This window comes from Colletotrichum costaricense, assembly GCF_030867565.1.
Source record: "Colletotrichum costaricense strain IMI 309622 chromosome Unknown Scaffold_6.1, whole genome shotgun sequence".
NCBI classification, from domain to species: domain Eukaryota; kingdom Fungi; phylum Ascomycota; class Sordariomycetes; order Glomerellales; family Glomerellaceae; genus Colletotrichum; species Colletotrichum costaricense.
In genome coordinates, this window is record NW_026848235.1 from 1,632,118 (window position 1) to 1,654,656 (window position 22,539).

The 22,539-nt window shown below is 53.2% G+C and overlaps 5 protein-coding genes across 5 annotated transcripts; 4 read left to right on the plus strand and 1 right to left on the minus strand.

Moving 5' to 3' along the window:
- Window positions 1-2,206: 2,206 nt before the first annotated feature.
- CCOS01_06751 (uncharacterized protein) lies at window positions 2,207-3,054 on the plus strand (the record flags this gene model as incomplete). Its single annotated transcript, XM_060454919.1, has 3 exons — window positions 2,207-2,800; window positions 2,887-2,946; window positions 3,022-3,054. 3 exons carry the CDS (start codon window positions 2,207-2,209, stop codon window positions 3,052-3,054), a joined length of 687 nt encoding a protein of 228 aa, XP_060314619.1.
- Window positions 3,055-4,340: 1,286 nt separating this feature from the next.
- CCOS01_06752 (histone deacetylase interacting) lies at window positions 4,341-9,426 on the plus strand (the record flags this gene model as incomplete). Its single annotated transcript, XM_060454920.1, has 6 exons — window positions 4,341-4,979; window positions 5,380-5,480; window positions 5,527-6,142; window positions 6,220-7,071; window positions 7,123-8,823; window positions 8,881-9,426. The coding sequence occupies 6 exons, from the start codon at window positions 4,341-4,343 to the stop codon at window positions 9,424-9,426; spliced, it is 4,455 nt and encodes a 1,484-aa protein (XP_060314620.1).
- A 1,309-nt stretch (window positions 9,427-10,735) lies between these two features.
- Window positions 10,736-12,142, minus strand: CCOS01_06753 (acetyl-CoA acetyltransferase; the record flags this gene model as incomplete). Its single annotated transcript, XM_060454921.1, has 4 exons — window positions 10,736-11,747; window positions 11,818-11,893; window positions 11,956-12,005; window positions 12,078-12,142. 4 exons carry the CDS (start codon window positions 12,140-12,142, stop codon window positions 10,736-10,738), a joined length of 1,203 nt encoding a protein of 400 aa, XP_060314621.1.
- A 512-nt stretch (window positions 12,143-12,654) lies between these two features.
- CCOS01_06754 (elongation factor Tu GTP binding domain-containing protein) lies at window positions 12,655-16,173 on the plus strand (the record flags this gene model as incomplete). Its single annotated transcript, XM_060454922.1, has 5 exons — window positions 12,655-12,674; window positions 12,736-12,845; window positions 12,923-15,066; window positions 15,124-15,211; window positions 15,611-16,173. The coding sequence occupies 5 exons, from the start codon at window positions 12,655-12,657 to the stop codon at window positions 16,171-16,173; spliced, it is 2,925 nt and encodes a 974-aa protein (XP_060314622.1).
- A 6,020-nt stretch (window positions 16,174-22,193) lies between these two features.
- On the plus strand, window positions 22,194-22,388 carry CCOS01_06755 (uncharacterized protein; the record flags this gene model as incomplete). Its single annotated transcript, XM_060454923.1, has 1 exon — window positions 22,194-22,388. The coding sequence occupies one exon, from the start codon at window positions 22,194-22,196 to the stop codon at window positions 22,386-22,388; it is 195 nt and encodes a 64-aa protein (XP_060314623.1).
- Between the last annotated feature and the right edge of the window lie 151 nt (window positions 22,389-22,539).

Consider the following 22,539-nt stretch of genomic DNA (forward strand, 5'->3'; position numbering starts at 1 on the left):
CGCAGTAATTCTGGCCGAGACTGGGCCCGCGTTCGCTTTCCTCGGTGGTGGACCGCGACCTGCAAAACTGGGGGAAACTGTGGGGGATGTTCTAAAAGTCTCGAATTCCCCGTCTGGCTACTAAAGGTTCCCCGTCTATTACTGAGGTACCTCTGCGCTCCGTTTACCGAACTGACCAACGGAAGAGAGGGCATTACACAGTACCTAGACATGTTGAAGACGTTTGACCCAAAAACCTCAAAAGATGCAATTGAGGCTCTCTCGAGAAGGGATGGCAGACCGGTTCACCTGCCACGCCTGCGCCAGCCTTAGCTCCAACTGTGTAGGTAAGTACACTTTCACGAGTCAAATTGTTGGAGTAAGCTGCCGCAGAAAAGGCCATGAAGAATTTTGTGACAGTTTCAGGACTTTTCGAGCCGTCCATCGTTCGCCTCTGACATGTGAAGGCCACTCATTTACCACTTCCACCCAAGGTGCATCCAAGGTCACGGGCTTACCCTCGTGCTCGAGCTCATGCAGCTGACTGAACCTCGAACCGCCTGTCTTCCCGTCTGAGAGGCTACCAAAACTAAACGTCTGCCGTCGAATCTCTGACCAGCGATTGGCGTCCCGTCGCCTTCCCGCTCTCCCCACAACCTTGGGTGCGTACCACATGCCTCGTGTCAACAAGGTGAACGGGTAATCGACATCTTTCACGGGCATAAACCCGCCGCCTGCGATGCCCCATGCCATGGGACACGTTCCAAAACCCTTCCCCAGCCCCTTCTGCCCCTCAAGACTGTGCGGCTGCATTGAGGCTGCGGCTGGTCGAGCGCAATTCTCAAGGCGCCGTCGAATCTCCACGAGTGTAGCTACGTGCAAGAGAGGCATAGCCACCACGTACTGTGTAGGACTGTAGGTACCGTAGTCTCACTAGGTCCCCTCCCACCTAATCCCCCACACAAGAGGTGCAGGTCAGATGATTGACCGGTCCGGAACTTTTAGCACCTGACCGAGGATCTACTCGCATTGCCGTCCCCTCTTTTCCCTTGCCGCTGCTGGGCGACCACTTTCGGCCTGCATTCCAGTCCAGCTTATTCCTCCGCACTCGTACGAAGATAGTCGAATACACAGTAGTACAGTACAAATCCCCTTCCTCTCACGGGCCATTTCCGGCTCCAAGGACTTCTTTCTTGGAGTCGTGCTTGGGGGCTGGTACTGGGCTGACTGGGCTGGTCTGGGGAACCCAGGCCGTACATCTTTTTTTTTCGCATGTGAAAGGGGGCATTCTTTGGGGAAAGCGGCAGGACGGAGCAAAAGCCTAGATGTGTCAGGTGCTCAAGCTTCGTTGACCGTAAAACCCCCCCATACAGAAACTTGCCACCTATCCCATCGACTTGGTTTCCAATTCAGCCTCTCATGATTCATGAGAAGCTTTATTGATTCCTGAGGATAATAAAAACCAAACTATTGGTATAATTGCTAGTGGTGGCCTTGCATCGTTTTTTGTCGCTGATTGCTGAGGCATAGGGTTCTCCCAGCCAGTCTTTCTCGTTCAAATGCAGCAATAATTCCCGACTGCCCCGACTGCCGTTTCGCGCATCCTCACCTCAACTCACCTGTGCCAGAAGGAAACCCGCGGATTGAGAAAAGTGTGGGGAACGGCTGCCCGTCTCCGCAATCGCTCCCTTCTGTGAGACAAAATAGTAGAGAATACCTGGGGTTATTGGGCTGCCGTCTTCGGTGTATCTCGGCGAGTGCGCTCATCCGTCGGCAACGCAGGAACAAAAGATAGAACTCGCTTCCGCATCGTGAAGGCATCTTCGGAAAGTAAGCGTTTTGCGACTTGCCTCGTTGATCGAGCATCACGTGGTGTGAGGCGGTTGCGCTTTTGCTGCTGGTTTGGTGTGCCTTACAGCGAGCAAAGTACCTTCCCACAAACGAGTCGCAGGTGTTCCTGCTGGCGGAGAGCACCGCCCTGCGCAGCATCGGAGCATGGGTGATGTCATCCTATCATGCAGCCAATCGTCGCCCTTAGATTTCCAAAAATCTGGTCCCGTGGGGAAAATCCAAGGCCGCGAAGCCGCATCCGACGTGAAAGTGACGCGCGCCATCAGTGTAGTAGTTTCCAAGGCAAGTGCAACTGCATTGCTGCATTCCTGAACTGCGACGACGGGAATCTTAATTCGATACACAAATTCCCCATTCCCAAAGAACAAGAAGCATAATGAGACGGCCCACCGCCATAATACTTCTCTTGACCTGCACCGTAGTGACGGCCCAGCTCAGATCCCTCCCCGTCGAACGCTCCGGCCTCAACGGATACGCACCCCGCTTCTTCCGCCAGAAACCCATCGTAGAATCCGTAGACCCCGCCCCCGGTCCAGCCATGCCACCACCGCTGCCCTCAGACCCCCCCTCCTCTTCCGGCCCGGGCCAAGACGGAGGAGGAGGAGGCGTGAGGCTCTCCGACGTAATGGGCCGTGACCGGAGTATCAACGTCTTCGCCGGCTTCACGCGCGACATCGAATCCGCCTCGCGCCGCCTCGACGACCAAGGGCGCAACACCACCGTGCTGGCGCCCCTCAACTCGGCCGTCGAGAAGCTGCCGCGGAAACCGTGGGAGGATCCCCGCGACTACCAGCAGCTCGGCGCCGACGCCTACGAGGGCGACGACGGCAGGGATAAGGCGCAGAGGAACATTCAGCGGTTTGTTGAGGCGCACATGGTTGGCGTGAGCCCGTGGCCTGAGAATACAAAGGCCAAGACGATTGGTGATGATAGGGATGTGTGGTGGGAGACCAAAGACGGTGTTAAGTTCGTAAGTCGATACCATGCTGTCCCTTTCTTTCCTTTTCTGTTTTGTTATCAATTATGTCCATATTGGGAAACTGACGAATAGTTTAGATCCAGCCTGGTAATATTGAGGTAGTAAGTGTGGCGAGTACTGTTGCCAATGGCGAAGTGGTATGTGATCCCAATGCTTTCTTTAACATCCCGTACGGTTTACCTCGTCGGACTGTGAGTAACCATCGCACATAGTGGATTATCAAGGAGGTACGGAACTATGCCTAAGGTACCGTAGTCAGACTTCCCTATGAGCTATGAGCCATGAGCGAGAGTCCGCTGGAACGGCCACCCCAATACCCTCTATAGGATACAAATTTGTTTATTATCGTCACCAAGGCCCGTGGTGTGGCGGGGAATGTTAGCTCGTTCTGAATTGCCGCGCTCCCACGGGTCACGGGTTCGAGTCCCGTTTTCTACTTGTAAAAATCCTTGCATCGTTACACTTGAGGCTGGTAAGAGTCTCCTCGGATCTTTCGTAAGCTCCCTATAGGGGGCTGAGCTTTTGCTGAGTTGTTAGCTTTTGCTTTTGTTTGATGAATCGGCAATTAAAGCGTGGATGAATAGGTAGATGAATGATCAGCGAAGAATAGTAAACGAATATCCAAACGACACGATAGAATACAAGACATACAATAATGTTTATTACTTCTTCAAGGCACCCACCTACACAGTTCAGGCAAACAATCGGAATCGATTGGAAGTCATGCTACGCAGAAGAGAAAGTTCAAGATTAAAATACATCAAGAATTCACAAGGGAGCTATTTTGAAAGACCAGTCATTGTGCGAACCAAACTCAACACCCTTCTGCCTGTCCACACAGTGACCCGAAATCGTAAAGCTCGAGGTTTTAGTTAATCCATCCAGGTGAAAGCATCGTTTCATCTTATTCAAAGAAAATTAAACAATCACGTTGCCAAGAAGACATTCAACCTTACAAAACAGGAACGATCAAATCGGACTGTAAGTGACAGCAGAGGCGCGAGGAAACTCCTCACATTGTCAAGTTTGCAGCATTAATACTAAGCTGTCGGCACAATTTGAGAGGAAGAAAGACTGCTTTTGCCATTCGGACATAAAAGTGGACCGAGCATGATAAGATCGTTATCTGCACGTGATGTGCGGAAGAAGCCGCACTTGGGGGCTTCATTCCAATCAGCCGCGAAGGGGTTTGAGCAGCAGCTTCCAAGCTTGGAGACCACTACGAATTTTCCCTACCTACGTGACGTCCTCGTAGATCTACGATACTGTAATCTGAGATAAGACGTTGGATCCCCATGTAGACATCATACCATTGGTAGCATCAGTCTGTAAGTGTCTTCAGTCTCGACACAATCCTCGGTCGCAGAGGACTGGCGGGCGAAGCAAAGCTTGCGCGGTTGCAGAGTCCAGCCACCCCCCTCAGACTCTTCGGGCGCAACTGAGGACAACCCCTCTCTACCCTACCTTCTCTCTACTCTATATGCCAACGCGTCGCTAACGTCCGGAGTGGAAAAGGACGATCGATCTCAGGATGATGAGCGGGAAACCCGCTGACGAGGTGGACGCCTACGAGCGCGAGGCCGAAAATCGTCGCCGCCTCCAAGAAGCTGAAGAAATGGAACGACGCGAACAAGAACAAGCCGAGAGACGCCGCCGAGACGGCTACCCCCCCGGCCCACCCCATCACAGCAATGCTGGCTCTATCCCCATACACCAGCCCGTCGCATCTCGCGCGATGGGCGCAATCCACAGCCCCGGCGGCCTGCTCGCAAACCACGGCTCAGGCTCGTCCGGACCGCCCATGCCTCTCGGCGCCCCCTCGGGGCCTGGCGCGAACTTCGGCGGTCCCCTTCAACCCGATAACAGTAGACCTCCGCCGCACGGGGGTCCGAATAACCCCAATACCCAGCACCAGATGTTCGCGCCGATCCCGCACACGACCGTCCCCCCCAGTAACTCCCTAGGCACTGCCAGCGGTGGTCCACCTGTTTTTGGGGGGCCGCTACAGCAGCGCGAGGGCCAACCTCCGATGCAACAAGGACCTCCTTTCGGTGGCAGTGGTGGAAATACTGGAGGCGCTGCCCCCGGTGCTGCTGGCGGTCAAAGTCAAGGGCCGCCAGGTCAGCAAGGCCAAGGCGGCATTGCCCAAGGCCAACAACCCATCTTGAATGTAAGTTGAAATAAGTCATTTGTAAACTTGCCAGATGAAGAAGGAGGCAGCCGCGAACCCTTTGCCGATGCTCTTACCTGTGGCTGGACGCATCCAAAGTGGAAACCGATGTGGGCTGGTGCGCCGATACGGCGCATGTTGCCCAGGCAGGATGCAGTGCCGCCCCGCGTGCATATTCCGTCCTTCCATCTCGCTACGTCCATTTGCGCATCGCCTTGTCTTCATCATCTTCCCATCTACCCAGTTCCCCCCCAGAACCATGCGCATCAAATTCTCCTCTCTGTAGCCTGCAAACCCAATGCAACCGCGGTCATGGATACGCCCATCATGGTCAAAGTAAAGCTTGGTTTCGGGTTAAATGTTTTGTTTGTCATCGGTCAGAGCTAACTATGAATGGTAGGATGCCTTGACGTATCTTGACCAGGTCAAGGTACAGTTCCACGACCAGCCAGACGTGTACAATCGGTTCCTCGACATTATGAAAGACTTCAAAAGCCAGGCGTATGTGATTAATCCGTTGTTCAGGTGACACAACTGACCAAAGCAGCATTGACACTCCTGGGGTCATCAATCGCGTCTCGGAGCTATTCGCTGGTCATCCGAACCTAATCCAGGGCTTCAATACCTTCCTACCACCAGGATACCGGATTGAATGCGGCGCTGGCAACGACCCTAACACCATCAGGGTCACCACCCCTATGGGCACAACTGTTCAGTCCATTGCTGGCCGAGGAACGCAGGTTGAAGGTCATCCACACCCTAACGGTGCTTCTCAGCCGCTCTTTCCTCAGCGTGGAAACAATTGGCAACAGCAGCAGCAGCAGCCTCAGCAGCAGCAACAGCAACAACAACCGCCGCCCCAGCAGCCGCAACACAGCATCGAGAGCCCTGAAGCGAACTTTAGTGCGCCTGCGTTTATGAATCAGGGTCACGTCGCGCCTTTCGAGGGTCCTGGTGGAAGTCAGCAGCGTGGTCCTCCGGCGCAAGGCGCTGCCCACGCGAACAACGCGCAGCAGCCTCCTCGCAATGCGCAGACCCCTACTCCGGTAACGGGACCCGCAAATCTGAACGGCGCGACCAACCAGCAACAACAACAGGCAAACCTGGAGCGCCGTGGGCCGGTAGAGTTCAACCATGCCATCAGCTACGTGAACAAAATCAAGGTCAGTCTAACTGGACTTTTTTCTTGCTATCCATATCCCGCTCCAGTCTGAGGCCTCGCGCACTAACCACGCCGCAGAACCGCTTTCAGGATAAGCCTGAGATTTACAAACAATTCCTTGAAATTCTCCAGACTTATCAGCGCGAACAAAAGCCGATCCAGGACGTGTACGCCCAAGTCACGACTTTGTTCCACACTGCACCTGACCTACTCGAAGATTTCAAGCAGTTTTTGCCCGAATCTGCTGGACAAGGAGGAAAGGGAACACCCGGACGGCCTGGCGATGAGCTTCCGCCTGGCCCTGGCCCTAACCAAACACCTCAGCCGACTATGAGCGGCCAGAAGATGCCTCCCTTGGGAAGCTTTGCTCCCCCAAGTGCCTCCAAGGAGAACAACAAGAAGCGACCTAGAACTGACAAGCAGACGCCCGTTCCTGCGCCGCCCATCGTGGAGGCTGCTGTCTCAGCCAACCGAGCTGTTACTAGCGCTCCTCCCCCTGCGGCCGTCAACAACAAGCGAACCAAGATGTCTCACAACAAGGCGCTGGCTTCCGATGCCCCCGCGGTTGAGCCGACACTGACGCCGATATTGCCAGAGCCTTTGGGACCTCCCGCGTCGACCACCTCGAACTCTGATGAGATCGCCTTCTTCGAGAAGGTTAAGAAGTACCTCAGCAACAAGACGTCTTTCAACGAGTTTCTCAAAGTCTGCAACTTGTTCAGTCAATCCATCATCGACCGCAACACAGTGTTTCACAAGGGCAGCGTCTTCTTTGCCGCAAATCCCGAGCTGTTAGGTTTCTGGAAGGCGTTCCTCAAGTACGAGCCGCATGACGAAATCGTCGATAACAGACCCGCGCCTCCGAGCGGCAAAGTGTCATTAAGCAACTGCCGAGGCTATGGGCCTAGTTATCGTCTTCTTCCCAAAAGGGTATGTCAGCCAGACTCGTTGTCTTATTTGCACTCGCTAACCATTAATCAGGAGCGTCTCAAGCCTTGCAGCGGCCGCGATGAACTCTGCAATTCCGTGTTGAACGACGACTGGGCGTCGCACCCAACCTGGGCCTCTGAAGATTCCGGATTTGTCGCGCATCGTAAGAACGGCTTCGAAGAGGGTTTGCATCGCATCGAGGAAGAACGCCATGACTACGACTTCAATATCGAGGCAAACCTCAAGTGCATCCAACTCTTGGAGCCTGTCGCCCAGCAAATCAGCGTCATGTCGCCTGCGGAGAGAGAGCACTTCCAGATGCCGCAGGCTTTGGCTGGACACAGTACCTCGGTCTTCAAGCGTGTCTGCAAGAAGATTTATGGTGAAAAGGGTCCCGAAGTCGTCAACGACTTGTTCAGCAACCCGCTGAATGTAGTCCCGATTGTGTTGACCAGAATGAAGCAAAAGGATGAGGAATGGCGCTTCTCACAGCGTGAATGGGAGAAGGTGTGGCATGCTCAAGTTGAGCACATGCACCTCAAGAGTCTCGACCATATGGGCATCCTCGTCAAGCAGACCGACAAGAGGAACCTCTCAGCTAAACACCTTGTCGACGTCATCAAGACGAAGGCCGAGGAGCAGAGGCGCCAGCGCAGCTTGAAGGGCAAAGCCCCGCGTCATCAGTTGGTTTGGGACTTCAACGACAAGAAGGTTGTCGTTGAGCTGCTTCGTCTGATGATGCTCTACACTGTCAGCAGTGGTCAGCATAGCGTGCCAGAAAAGGAGCGTATTGCCGACTTCTTCGAGACATTCATCCCTGCATTCTTCGATATTCCCGAGGAAGAATTGGAAGGTCGTCTACCGAGGCTGCAAGATGTATCGGAAGAGGATGAGACTGAAGAGGCCGTCCCTACCGAACTGACTAACGGCCGCAGCCGCCGTGCCGGTAGAAGGGGTGATTTACTCCGTGGCGTGCTCGATCCTGGCCGCAACGGCTCTAAGCCGCGTGCGCAAAAGGAGGGAAGCGCGGCGTCTGGCAGCAAAGAGACGACGCCCGAAGTTGGGTCAGCGAACGAGGAAGAAATGCCCGATGCTCCCGAGGATGGTACTGGCCCCGACGTGTCTAACGACCGCTGGATGCCGATTGTCCCGCAGCCTATAGTCACGACTGGGGACGATGCTCTCCTCACTGCTGATGGTGAACTGAAGGCTGATGGCTTCTTCTCGCGGCCTTGGCACAACTTCTTCTGCAACCAAACCATATTCGTCTTCTTCAACGTGTTCCAGACGATTTATACCCGTCTCAGAGATGTTAAGGAGAGCAAGGAGAGCGTCGTCGAAGAGGTTAACCGCGTCAACCGACCTCGTCCCGCCAAGGATATTGGCTTGGCCGACAACACCCTCAACTACTTCGGCCCTCATGACGACCCTGAGAGCTTCTGGCCGAAGACCCTTGAGCTTGTTGAGGAATACATCACCGGCGATATCGACGAGGTCCGTTACCAGGATGTTTTACGCCACTACTACCTTAAGAGCGGTTGGAAGCTGTACACCATTCAGGACCTCCTCAAGACTCTGTGCCGTCTCGCTCTCACCTGCAGCAGCACTGATGCGAAGGAGAAGACTCCGGACCTCATTCAGCAGTACCTCCACAGCCGAGAGAAGGAGGAGACAAACTATCAGTCAGAGATCGCTGCCCGCAAGTACGCAGAGAAGTGCGTCAAGGACGGCGAGATGTTTGTCATCTGTTGGGTAAGTCCACTTGAACACCACTTTCTCTCTCTGTCTTGTTTCTAACACATTTCACAGTTCCCGCTCAAATCGGAAGCCTCTGTCCGTTGGCTGCAGCGTGAAGACACCACCTTCTACATGGATGAGATGAAGGCCAAGGATCGCTGGCAATACTACATCTCGTCCTTCATCCAAGTCGAGCCGACAGAAGGTGTGCCACGGCACAAGCTCCAAAAGACAGTGTTGGCCCGCAATCTTCCTTCTAGCGACGAGAAGTTTGAGGACAGCCACATTCCCAAGCCCATCTCATTCGATGAAGACCTTTCCATCAGTATCTGTCTGAACTCGAGCAAGATGGTGTGGAAGGCTGGTACATCTGAGTACTTTGTCTACGACAACGTTCCCAAGGACAAGGAGGGCCAGGAGCGACACCTCGAGAGGCTCAAGAATGCGAGTAACAAGCGCGACACGAAGCTTCGCGAGAAGTTTGTCTTCAACAGCCCCTGGATGAAGGGCATGAGCCAGTCCGACGTACAAAAGTCCAACGAGGGATGGTCAAAGTGGCTCAAGGATGGCATCGCACCCGCCTCGGACGCAGGGGACGCAATGGACACCGCAGAGTAGTGAAGTGGTGATCCAGCGGAACCGGCGTTTTTAGGTGGCGCGGGCAAAGAAGTTGGCAACATGTGTGAGATCGGAGACAAGATGGGCGAAGGCTGAAAGTTCACAATTACGAAGATACCAGGCGGCATAGCGGTGCAGAGCGGCATGGCTGCCATGTTACCCCAACTTTACATGGATTTGGTCTTCTCTTGATGCCCTGACCACGATCGTTGAATCCGTGGAACGGGTTGGCATGGGAATGGCGTGGGAAAGGTTCGGCGTTACATGACTCCTTTTTTTCCTAATTTTTCGACCTGATTGCAGAAAGAAGAGTAGAGTGGGGAGGCTTTGGCAGATGATTCTCTCTTTTTCACGGACATTCATCATGAGAGAGAGCGAGATGCGCCTCCTTTTGCGACTCATTCCTTTTCAGTCTTCTCCTTCCTGCAAATGTACAATAATTGTAGTTGCGCAAAATAAAAAAGGTCTTGCAAGCATAAAATCTCGATTCAAACTTTGTACCTGTTTGTCACTTCAAAAGTCCCAGGTACCTTACATGGCATCGGGTAGCAAAGTAAGTCCCACACCTTCGGGGCCGATGTCGCGGCGTCGACGCTTCGGCCACCGCGTTAATTATGCACGAAGCCGCAGAAGTCTCTTCTTCACAACGCAATAAGTAGGTATTGCAGGAAATGGGGAATTGACACAGCCACAGTTCCATTTGTCTACTTGTAAATTCTTCTTTAGGAGGGGCCGAAGATGTAACACGGGTGGATCTTATCAGATCATCTAATCAGTCAAATCTCCCAGGATCTATCCGAGAACGGTGCATGAGGAAGCGCAGAAAAACGCAAGAAAAAGACGCAAACCACGGCAGCCAAGTGGGCACTTGTGGTCTTAGTCTCTAGGTAAGGTGTGGTAAGGAAGAAGTTTTTGCGGTCGTCGGATTCGTGATATTAGGTAAAAAGATCTGCAATGGCCGCCCATTGCGCTATATCTAAAACTTGGTATACTTTTGTCTTTTTTTGTCCTTTTGAGGTTTTTAAATTTTCCTTCAGTAGTCTTGGAGCCCGCCCATCGGCTCATGTACCATGACGCGAGACCAAAAAACAAAAAGTGGTGTGCGTCAAGTCTTCTGCAGTCTGCACAACCACCAGCGTCACATGCGGCAAAGCCGCTGACTCTGCGCGTGTGTACGTGGGTGCTCGACGGGGTCACGGCCCCACGTTCTTGCCAATTACTTGATTTGGACCGTACGAACTCGGAGTTCCGAGACTTCTACTTTTGGGAGAGGGGGAATCTTGAAATTCTGCTGCAATTGAGTGTCCGTCTATTGTAGGCTCTCAATGACAATGGCGGAGGCACCACCGCCACCGTTGCAGATACCGGCAACACCAATCTTGGCCTTCTTCTCGCGAAGGACGGTCGAAAGGGTGGTGACGATGCGAGCGCCGGAGCAGCCGAGGGGGTGTCCGATGGCGACGGAGCCACCAAAGACGTTGACGGTCTCGGGGTCGAGGTTCAGGAGCTTAATGTTGGCGAGGGCAACGACGGAGAACGCCTCGTTGATCTCGTAGAAGTCGACGTCCTTCTCAGTAAGGCCGGCGTGCTTGATGGCCTTGGGGATGGCCAGCGCGGGGGCAATGGTGAAGCGCTCGGGCTCGCGGGCGGCATCGGCCCAGCCGCGGATCTTTGCGATAGGGGTGACGCCGAGCTCCTTCACCTTGGCCTCGGACATGAGGACAACAGCGGCAGCGCCGTCGTTGAGGGGAGCGGCGTTGGGGGCGGTGACAGTGCCGCCGTTGGGAATGAAAGCCGGGCGCATGGCCTTGAGCTTGTCAATGTTGAGGTTCTTGACCTCGTCGTCGCGGTCAACCTTGATAGCGGGCTTGCCACGGCCGCCGGAGACCTCGACAGGGGCAATCTCCTTGGAGAAGACACCGGCCTCGGTGGCAGCCTGAGCCTTCTGGTAGGTCTTGATGGCGTACTCGTCTTGCTGCTCACGGGTGAACTCGTGCTCCTTGGCGCAGAGCTCGGCGGACATGCCCATGTGCTCCTTCTTGCCGTAGGCGTCGGTAAGACCGTCCTTGAGGACACCGTCAACGAGGGTCTGGTCGCCATACTTGGCGCCGTTGCGGAGGACGGGGAGGTAGTGAGGAGTGTTGGACATGGACTCGGTGCCACCGGCGACAACGATGTCGGCGCTGCCAGTGAGGATAGTCTGGGCACCGAGGATGATGGCCTTCATTCCCGAGGCGCACACCTTGTTGACGGTCGTGGCGGCGACGCCCTGCGAGAGGCCAGCTCCGAGAGCGCATTGGCGGGCGGGGGCCTGGCCGAGGCTGGTTTTCGGTCAGAATACGTAAACATCGTATGGGTAATTATAACCCTTCATATGTGCGTGAGACGTACTTGGCGGACAGGACGTTGCCGTAGTAGACTTCCTCGACATCCTCGGGCTTGATCTGGGGGACTCGCTCGACAGCAGCTGTGGAGGGGTAAATGTTAGCTTGCCCCGCGTCTCGGACCGTTGATAAGACATTTACATACCCTTGATGGCGTGAGCACCCAGCTGCGTGGCGCTCAGGCTAGACAAAGAACTGAGAGAAGATAGTACGTTAGCTTCTCGGTCAAGCGGTCAAGATAATATTGTCGAGTGAGCTTATTCGTACCCCAAGAAAGAACCAACGGGGGTTCTGGCAGCAGAGACGATGTAGACGGGGGGAAGGTTGGCCATTTTGAAGGTGGATATGTTGGATGTTTGGGTTTGGATGAAAGAAGGAGGGTTTCTTCAAGGATGAGCCGGGAACCGTTCCTACTTAACTGTGAAGAGAGAAGGAAGTAAACAGTTTTTTGTTGGGCAAGTGTCACTAATCAGAAAGAGCTGCTTCCAATCACCCCTCGCCGCCTTTTTGGATGTTTGGTGGGGTTGCTCCGACCCTGCACCGCTGCGGTGGCTTTGTCCACAGCTGGGACCTTGTGGCGCAGTAGGTAAGGTAGCTCTCTGTCGGAGGTCCCCTGTCCCAAGCTCCACTGTACCTGCTTGACTAGTGTTGGCCGTGCGACCAATTGACATAGCTTCAGCCACTCAGCCTTGCAGCCACACTTCGAATTTGGCCACAATGTAGCCTTGCCAGAAACTTTGCGCCGCCGTCCTGCTGGGAACGCGACTGCGCGTGGACTAGAATTTCAGCAGGCTTCTAGCAACCCACGACAAAAAGTTCATCTCCTGCACCCCTAGACGCCAAGATGGATGATTTATACGACGAGTAAGTAAACATATCATTATTTTGGCCGAGAATATAGTTCGACTGACAATTGTTATCATAGGTTCGGTAACTTCATCGGCGAGGATGTCGGCTCTGAAGAGGCGTCTGAACGAGGGGCGGAGGGCGATTACGTCTACGGCGATGATGCTAGCGAGGCGCCCGCACCCACTGGTCAAGAATTGATGGAAATTGACGGCATGTATATCTTGCTTTTGCGCCGATGGAAGTTAACTAACCTGGGGGAACAGATGACGGCCCATCAAATGCGATCATTCTGCACGAGGACAAACAATACTACCCGACGGCACAGCAAGTATACGGAGATGAAGTCGAAGTTCTTGTACGAGAGGAAGATGAGCAGTTGCTCTCGCAGCCGATCATAGCACCCGTCGAGCAGAAGAAGTTCAACATCGAAGAGGTCGACCTACCACCCGTATTCTTTGAGCGCAGCTTCATGACAGACCTCATGAACTTCCCCGATCAAATACGGAATGTTGCGTTGGCAGGACACCTCCATCACGGAAAGACGGCATTTATGGATATGCTGGTGTTGGAAACCCATGATATCACAGACAGGCTCGAGCGCCGGGTCGGCAAGAAGAGAGACGAGCAGCTGAGATACACCGACGTCCACGTTGTGGAACGGGAAAGAGGCGTATCGATCAAGGCTTCGCCCATGAGCTTGGTTCTTCCGAGTTCCAAAGGAAAATCCCATCTGATTAACATTCTGGATACCCCCGGCCACGTCAACTTTGTTGATGAGGTCGCAGCCAGTCTGAGATTAGCCGACGGAGTCTGTCTGCTTGTCGACGTTGTGGAGGGCGTTCAGGTCAACACGGAGCAAATCATCAAGCATGCTGTTCTGGAGGATATCCCGCTGACGCTCATTGTCAACAAGATGGACCGCCTCATCTTGGAGCTGAAGCTGCCGCCCAAGGATGCCTACTTCAAGCTTAAGCACGTCATCGAGGAGGTCAACACGGTAATAGAAAACACTATCCCGGGCAAGGGCGAGGAAAGACGGATAAGCCCCGAGAAGGGCAATGTTCTTTTTGCTTGCACGGACATGGGGTGGTGCTTCACCCTGCAGTCATTCGCGAAGATGTACGCAGACACGTACGGCGGCATCAACACCGAGGATTTCGCGAAGAGATTATGGGGCGATATTTACTTCAACCCCGAGAAACGAAACTTCACCCGCAAGCCGCTAGAGCCACGATCGAGCCGATCCTTTGTCAACTTCGTTCTGGAGCCTATTTACAAGATCTTTACGCACACAATCAGCGACAGCCCAGAGGAATTGAAGGTTGTCTTGGGCAGCCTCGGCATCACCTTGAAGCCTTCTCAGTACAAGGCTGACGCTAAGGTGCTGTTAAAACTGGTCTGCGAGCAGTTCTTCGGTCCCTCAACAGGATTCGTCGACATGATCGTAGGCCACATCCCTTCACCTGACCAGTCTGCGGAGAAGTACTTGGAAAAGTACTACACTGGCCCTCTGGATACGAAGTTGGCTCAGTCCATGAAGGCTTGCAACCAAGACGGTCCGCTGGTAATTCACGTAACAAAACTTTTCAGCACCGCAGACGCCAAGAGCTTTTATTCGTTTGGTCGCGTGCTAAGTGGCACAGCTCATCCTGGCTCGCAAGTCCGAGTTCTTGGAGAGGGATACTCGATAGATGACGACGAAGACATGGCTATGGCAACGATTTCTGACGTCTTCATCGCAGAGTCGAGGTATAACATTCCGACGGACGGCGTGCCGGCGGGCAATTTCGTACTGCTCGGTGGAGTCGACAACTCCATCGTCAAAACGGCAACACTCATCCCGCCGAAGCTTGAAGATGATGAGGATCCTTACATCTTTAAGCCTGTCACACATTTCACCGAGTCTGTACTCAAGGTAGCCGTCGAGCCCATCAACCCGTCAGAATTACCCAAGATGCTTGACGGTCTGCGGAAAATTCAAAAGAGCTATCCGCTCATTACTACGAAGGTTGAGGAATCGGGAGAACATATCGTCTTGGGCACTGGCGAATTGTACATGGACTGTGTTCTCCATGACCTTAGACGCCTCTACGCCGATATGGAGATTAAGATTTCGGATCCAGTAACTCGCTTCTGCGAGACAGTCGTTGAGCAGTCAGCGACCAAATGCTACGCCATCACGCCGAACAAGAAGAACAAGATTACGATGGTTGCCGAGCAGCTAGATAAGGGCATCTCGGAAGACATTGAGTCAGGCAAGGTCAAGATCAAGGACCCTATTCGCAAGACAGCCAAATACTTCGAAGACACCTATGGATGGGACAAGCTGGCAGCGAGAAGCATCTGGGCATTTGGTCCCGATGAGATGGGCCCTAACATTCTGCAGGACGACACGTTACCCTCAGAGGTAATGTCTCCTCCCTCCGCTTTCAGACAAATAGGCAATGGGCTAACAAAACTCCAGGTCGACAAGAAGCTCTTGACGACGGTCAAGGAAACCATTCGCCAAGGCTTCAGCTGGGCAACTAGAGAAGGGCCCCTGTGCGAAGAACGTGAGTCCTTATTTCCCTTACCCCTTGTTAGCATCCGCCTCCTGTCTATTGTCTTGTCCTTGGAACCTTCCTGGTATCCTGCCATTGGTCCCCAAGCAGGCGGGACTAGCTCCCGGGAGGGTCCTACACACATGGGACCGGGGTTGGGGTTGGGTTTTTGGGCATGGCTTGCATTCGCAGCGAGACTATGGTCCCCTCATCTTACCCCGACCTGTCAAAAACAAAACCTGCTTCTGCGCACGAGACCTCATTCAACAACCATGCCTTTTAGGAGGGGGCTGTGGTCGACCGGGGATGGGGGCACGGCCCTTAGCAGATATCTAGTCCCCACATCAGGCCATTCCCCAACCTTTACTCTCTCACCGGTAACCAACCGCTAACGATACCTGCTCGCTACAGCCATTCGAAATACAAAGTTCAGGATCACGGATGTGTCGTTGGCGTCGGAAGCTATCTTCCGGGGAGGCGGTCAGATCATCCCCACTTCCAGGCGGGCCTGCTACTCTTCGTTCCTGATGGCCTCCCCTCGACTGATGGAGCCTCTGTACTCCGTCTCTGTGACTGGCCCTGAGGACTCCGCAACAGAGGTCTACACAACGTTGGCTAGACGTCGTGGTCACGTCCTTCAGGATGGACCTGTGGCCGGCACGCCTCTCTATCGCGTCAACGGTCTGATTCCTGTCATCGACTCCTTTGGCTTCGAAACGGACCTGCGCATCAAGACCAAGGGCATGGCCATGGTCAGCTTGACGTTTGACAGTTGGAGCATTGTGCCAGGTGATCCTCTCGACAAGGAGGTTATCCTGCGGCCGCTGCAGCCGGCAAGTGCACAAGCCACGGCCAGAGACTTTGTGCTGAAGACGAGAAGGAGAAAGGGTCTCAGCGAGGATGTGAGCGTGGCAACATTCCTGGAGCCTGAGTTCTACCAAAGCCTCATGGAGAGTGGCGCTCTTGGCGACTAAAGGGTTATTCAGTAGCGTGTGGTGGGAGAGCAGCAGTATGCAGGAATGTAGCAAGGTCAGCGGTTCTAACGATGCGGCTGTTGAGACAATACGGTCAGGCGCTTGCTTGTGGGCCAGTAGCCATGCAAGTCGCCGACAAGGGCTCAAGAGAATGGAGAGCGAATGGGCTCACATGTGATGAGGCAGCGAGGTTTGTGGGCATCTGCGAATAGATGAGCCAGCTATGAGACAACTCGGGCCGTTGTGTATACCAAAAACTACTGAGAAAAAACAGGGGAACGAGCGTCTTTCACCTTTCTGACTTAAGAAAAGATGGTGTCTGGTTTCGTAGACTTATTATTCCCCGCTCCAGTGCCCATGCTTGAAGACGCGGGTCTAGACCAGCCAGACGAATGAGGGCGTAATGGTGTGCGCAAAGGGGGGCGTGTTTCAATTCCCCCAATCTATGTACTCTGTATCCCTCCTTCGAGAGAGAAGGGGGTAAAGAAGGGGGAGGGGGGGAGTTGGCGGGATCGTGTCTCGAGTTCTTCCTCATGCCATCCTGGAAGGTGGTCTGCCTTCGGGGACCTTGCGGGCACCGGTGGCCGAAGACGAGGGGGCTCGGATCGGCGTCCGGCGCCGGACGAGCCCGTATTAGAAGAATACGTGTGCGGCTTTGCCATGTCCATCTACTTGCTGTATGTCTCGTCGAAGCACTCGCTCATGCCCGGGTGCTCAGAATAGCTTTCCCCCACACTAGATTGAATTATTGCATGTAAATCATAGACGTTCCCGAGAAAGGTTTTTTATGTTCAGCAGGCTTGTATGCAGTCAGTCAGTCGCTTCTACCTTAGCCATGCATGCATGTTCTCCAAAGTTCGTTCTGTCGAGTGAGTTTCCCAACCCCACGCGTTTGAGCAAGACAGCATAGCCATCGACTCCGGATGATCCAAAGAGAGAAAAAGTTACGGTGATGATACTCTTTACTTGCAGAAACAAATTTTGCAAAATAACAAAAGCGAAATTGCCCAGAGGCGGATTCGAACCGCCGTCAACACGGATCGCTGTATAGAAGAACCACAACGTATCATCCTAACCAACTAGACGATCTGGGCCAATTTTCGGGACACGGAGAAACCGGATCCTTGCTGGCGATTGTCGGGCCGGAAGGGTCCCATCTAGCGAGCTCGCAGAGCCGGAAAGTTCTCGCGTTGGATTCTGTATCAAAATCGAAAGGAATCTAAGAGAGCAAACTGCAGGTGCACAGGTCTTACGTTTCCAGTGGATTATTGGTGACGTGTGTAGTGAGAGGTTAGGTTCTAGAAACGGTGAGGCATTTTTGCGTAGGCAACTTCACATCGAATTTACATCCATTTTGCTCTCGTCAATTTTCATTCACCTGATTCAACGTAGATGACGGGATAGACCTACGGATTAGTCAAGCAGAAATCCATCGTCTAGTGCAAATGAGGACTCTGCCTCTCCATCCCGACAGTATCAACCTAGGATGTGCCCTCATGATGTCCTTGCTGCCTGGCGAATGACAAGTTTCCGATGGCCATACCTTGAGGTTTGTCTTGCATCGACTTGGTATGAGAAACAAGGCAATGAATGGTACAATGTTCAATTTCCAGACTCTCGGCGTCTTGAATCCACACCGAGAAGCTTTCTTGGCAAAGAATCGAAACCATGAAGCTTGCAGATATTGCAAAGCCACGGCGACCATACGTCCACGTTACACTCGTAACTACGAGGCCGTGTATAGCCTGCGCGCTTTAGATCCGTCTCCGGTCGAGACAGGTCCAAGAACGCGAGATGCAGAATCATTTTGCCCATGACGATCGTTCGACATCGGCTCTTGGATGTGGGAAATTCCCATGGGCGGCTTGGCTCCGAGCTGACTGCAATGATAGACTTGTGAATCAGCGCGGTGAGCCCTTTTACTCTGATTGTTAGTTTTGACCTGTGATGCCATTAGTGATCGAGAACATTGATGGCCAGCACTTAAGTCAAACCCTCAAGGTATCGTCCTCCGCTCCAGCGTGTTCTGAGGTATGATATTTTCCTGTTCATTCTGAGTATCGTCTTAGACGTGTCATTGACTTGGCATGAGATATGATTACCTCACGAAGAGGCATATGTAAACGTAGGAACTCCGCAATAATCCTGCGCCTTCAGCCACATGACCGCCCTTCAGATACTCCAGTTGAACCGTTCCTTAATATGGTCTATACTCTTTAGACATGAGATGACAAGAGTTGACAGCACGGAGATGTTCACATCCGTAACATATCTCGAGAGCGGGGGTGAATATGCCCTTGGCAGATCCAACTGTCGTGAAACAAGCTCCATACCAACACTGCAGAACCAAACAACACCCCCCCGACAAGAACCCCATAAATAAAACGAAACCTATGTGACAATCCCAGAGTCACCCCCTCCAATCGTTCTGATACTTTGGATCAGCGGTATCCCGCAGCTTCTTTGCCCAGTTTACTAGGTCTCCCCTCTAAAAAAGGGCCGATGGCATTTCTTCGAATTCGATATGGGAAAGTATCGGCGCGGGCTAGACCTTTTCAAACGGAGTCCAGGGAAAGGCAGCATCTACTCTGTCATGGTAGTCAAGCTACAGATGCAAGGAAGACAGCACTGCCCCAATGTCGTTGAACCAAATGTCCAAGTTACATTGAGAATACAAGTTTCGAGCGGGAGAAGATCTCACGCCTCGGATACGTGCCACATTACAACGTCCAATAGAAATATTCAACGGAAAACCATCCGTGACACTGAAGAACAAAAACCGTAAAACCTGGGATCCCCGATCCGACTTCCCCGACAAGCGAGTCCTCAAATCCCGCGTCTCCCCCAAATCCCAATCGTCATGGCCGGCCATACGGAACGCCGATCGAACCGGGGGTCGTCGAACGGCGGTGCAGTTGGACAGAAAATCCCTCCACTGAAAAGCTTACTGCGAACCAACCCGGAACCCGGAAGGGGGAGGGAGGAGCTTCGAACTCCTTGAGAGCTACCTCGCCATCCCTCGGCCGGCCCATCGCAGCCAGCCTCCCCGCCGTTGCATTCCAAGTGCCTATCTGTAGTACCTACAACGGATACCACAGTAACTAAGTTGAGTGCGGAGTTTCCTTCTTCCCCCTCTTGCCATACCTAGAGTATCATTGTATTCGTACATCGCCCCATCTTGCCCACCGTCTCATCCCTCTCTCTTCACGTCTCCCGGTCCTTCAGGTTGTATCTGTATCCATAGTAGCTCATTCTTGCAAGCTTCCCAGCCATCTCACCTTGGAGTGGATCAGACCCCGGCACCAACAAGCAGCAGTACACACCGACCATATCCCGGACTTTCAGAAAATACACCGAGGCTTCTCTGGAGAGGGGGGCAGACACACATACAGCACCACCTGCATACTTAGGCCCGAATGCGAGCCTGTCGTTGATGACCCCTTGAACGGGACAAAGATTGACACAGATTGGCATCCCAATGATCAACATGTCAACAACCGAAGGACGCCCGTTGGAGCGGCTGTAGCCGACGGGGATCAGCTCTAAAACTAACAGAACAACAAGCTGCTGGAACACTGTTTCGTTGTCAAACTTGTCACCGCCAGACGTACCTCTCCTCCCCGTGACCGTTTTGTAGCTAAAGCCCTACTTTTTTTCCAAGCTACGGATGCCACCAATCCACCACTACTACATACGGTAGTACTGTACCAACCAATCAAGCAAGACACCAAGGAAAGGCATGCAGAAGATGGGAGCCTCCTCCCTCTTCCTCACCCCCACATCCCAATCTAATTTATTCGACAACACACAAGGGAAAATCCCGGATGAACCTTCAGAATCCCTTTGGATCAGAACAGGTCTCCGTTTGAAAAGACCCCACTGAGGTCGCATAGCAGCATTGCGGAACACCACGGCACCCACTGCGCTACTGGCAAAATCTCGGCCGGTATTTGGTCGTCTTAGTGTGTTGCCATTAGAACCGGGAAACTTGCAAAGTGTGGAGGTGGTGGTGGCCCAATTGCCGCTGGGTACCATACGGGATACGGTAGTAAAGTTCCATTGGCGGCGGCGGCGGTCGTCGCGAACGGCTCGGCGGTTCCCCCCCTGGGTAAAGTTTCGATCACCCAACTCTAAGCCACGCGAGCGAACGCAAGGAGAAAGGGTGAACAAGTAATTTAGCGCACGGATAGTGGAAGTTTTGCTGATGAATTCTGACGAAGCGGATCCCTTTTGATGATGCCTTGACACGGTGACATCTCGAGCCATGTGGGGGAAAGGGGGACCCTTCAACTACACAGCATTCGGCGACCTGAATCTAGTTTGACTTCCACATGGCTGCGCGCGCGTGCGGGTAAAGAATATCCGTACGCGGATATAGTTACTTACTTACTTACTCCCTTGCTTTCTTTGCCGTGAGATCAGACACGATGGACCAGCTCAACATCGCCGCTCTCATCTTTTCCATCTTGTTCCTCGTCAAGGTGACGACGCCATTGGGGGCCAAACTTTATCGTAAAGCCCATCATGCCAACTTTTGGAACTTCCCCCTTCTTGCGCGTCATACTCTATAGCCTCATGCGTGGACTGTGTCAAGAAAGAAAACTGCGTAAGACGTACACGTGATACACAATCAAGAGGCTCATGCGACGGCGGCTATTGCGTGATGCGATGCGTCTTGTTTGACTCGCCGAACCTTTTTCCTGCTTCGCCACAACATCATCGGTAGTTCCGTAGGTGATGTATATGTGTTCAACGCCAAGTCGATCTGACAAAGGGGCCATGTGTGGGTGGTGTCTACAGAGTACTGTGGTCTGCGAGCGTCTGCGGTAGAACAAACGCATAGAACATTCTTTTTTGGGACAAGAAGGGAACGACCTAGTCCGTGGGTAGGTACTGTATCCGTACGTACGAGGAAGTGCTTGGTGTGTATGTGTGTGTGTGTGTGTGGTGTCGTGCCGCCAGCCTGCGCCTGTATCCTCACGGGCCTCTCCCTCTCCTGCATGGTCAGGAAAAGGTGCAAACGTTGAAAAATCCCATTCCGCGGGTGGTGAAAGGGGGGCGGGAAAGGAAAGGACGCCCCAAACCTTATGGTTGCTCAACCCTGTTGAACCCCTCCAAGGACCAAACCTACAGGAAAAACCGGACGGTGTTTTAGTTCCATCACAAACCTCTCAGTCCCTCTTTTATTTTTTGCTAAATCTGCCGTAACCTGGAGATCGGAGTTAACATTAAGAACCCGCACCGGCGCGTTTCTCTCTATTGCCGATACCTAGTGTGCTTTTTAGACTCTGTTTGAAGACAGAGCTAATACCCTTAGTTGAGGCTTGGTCAGGATAAGTGATAGAGGGAGAGAGAGATAGAGACTCTCAAGGACGTGACAAGTGGACTTTGGGCTGGATCCAGGATTAAAAAGGGGATCGGCGGGCTCCGGCCGGCCGATGCCATGCTTTTGCTGCCCTCATTCTACTTCGTACGCCTTGGCGACTCCCTCACCGAGTCGCAAGATCAGAGGAACACACAGAGAGAGCGACGATATCATGGATGATAGTGTGTATCTGACTAAGGTAGTGATGGAACACTGAGAGCAATTTGCAATGAGTCGTCTTTCCACATTCCCCCAGGCTACACGCCAAAGGCCTAGTGGCCAAGGGGCTGGAAAGGAAAATGTATGTCATTGTCCCTGTTATGTAAAGATAGGAGCCAATGCGTGTCTCGAACCTTGCGAAAAAGGCAATTGGTCAACAAACACGACGAGGGGGAAAACCACACATCCATCAACAACCCGTCACCGCCTTGCCGCCACACCTTGCAAAATGATGCTGCTTCGCAATATGCAAGGAGACACACACCTACTGGTACTCACTGGTAGTCACATACACGCACATGCGCACACACCTCGTTCTATGTACAACCCCATTGCTGCAAGTCACGCTCATCAGCCGACGTACATACATATCTTGACACCCAAAGCACACTTTCCTTCTAGTGTACCAAAGATCTAGAGGGAAGTTCTCCTTGCTATGGTTGTTCTTGCCAACCACCACTACCACCATGTTTCCTCCTCCTGCTTTTCCCTTGCCCCTCTTCCCCCCTTCTCCAACGTAACCCTCCCACTACTCCGTACCCTTGCCGCCAAACCCCAGCCTGACCCAACCACCAGCAGTACCGTATCACCTGCCGGAAACTGGGGAAAAAGAAGGCAACAGTGTGGGTGAGGGTGAGTGTGTGGGCTCTGTGAATAGAAACAGCTAGCTCGTCTGAGGGTATTCACCCTACCTGCCCAGTTTGAAGCGCCTGCTGTGACGAACCTTTCGGCACATGCTTCGAAACCCACCCTGCCTACCCTCTTTACCTTGAACCTGCACT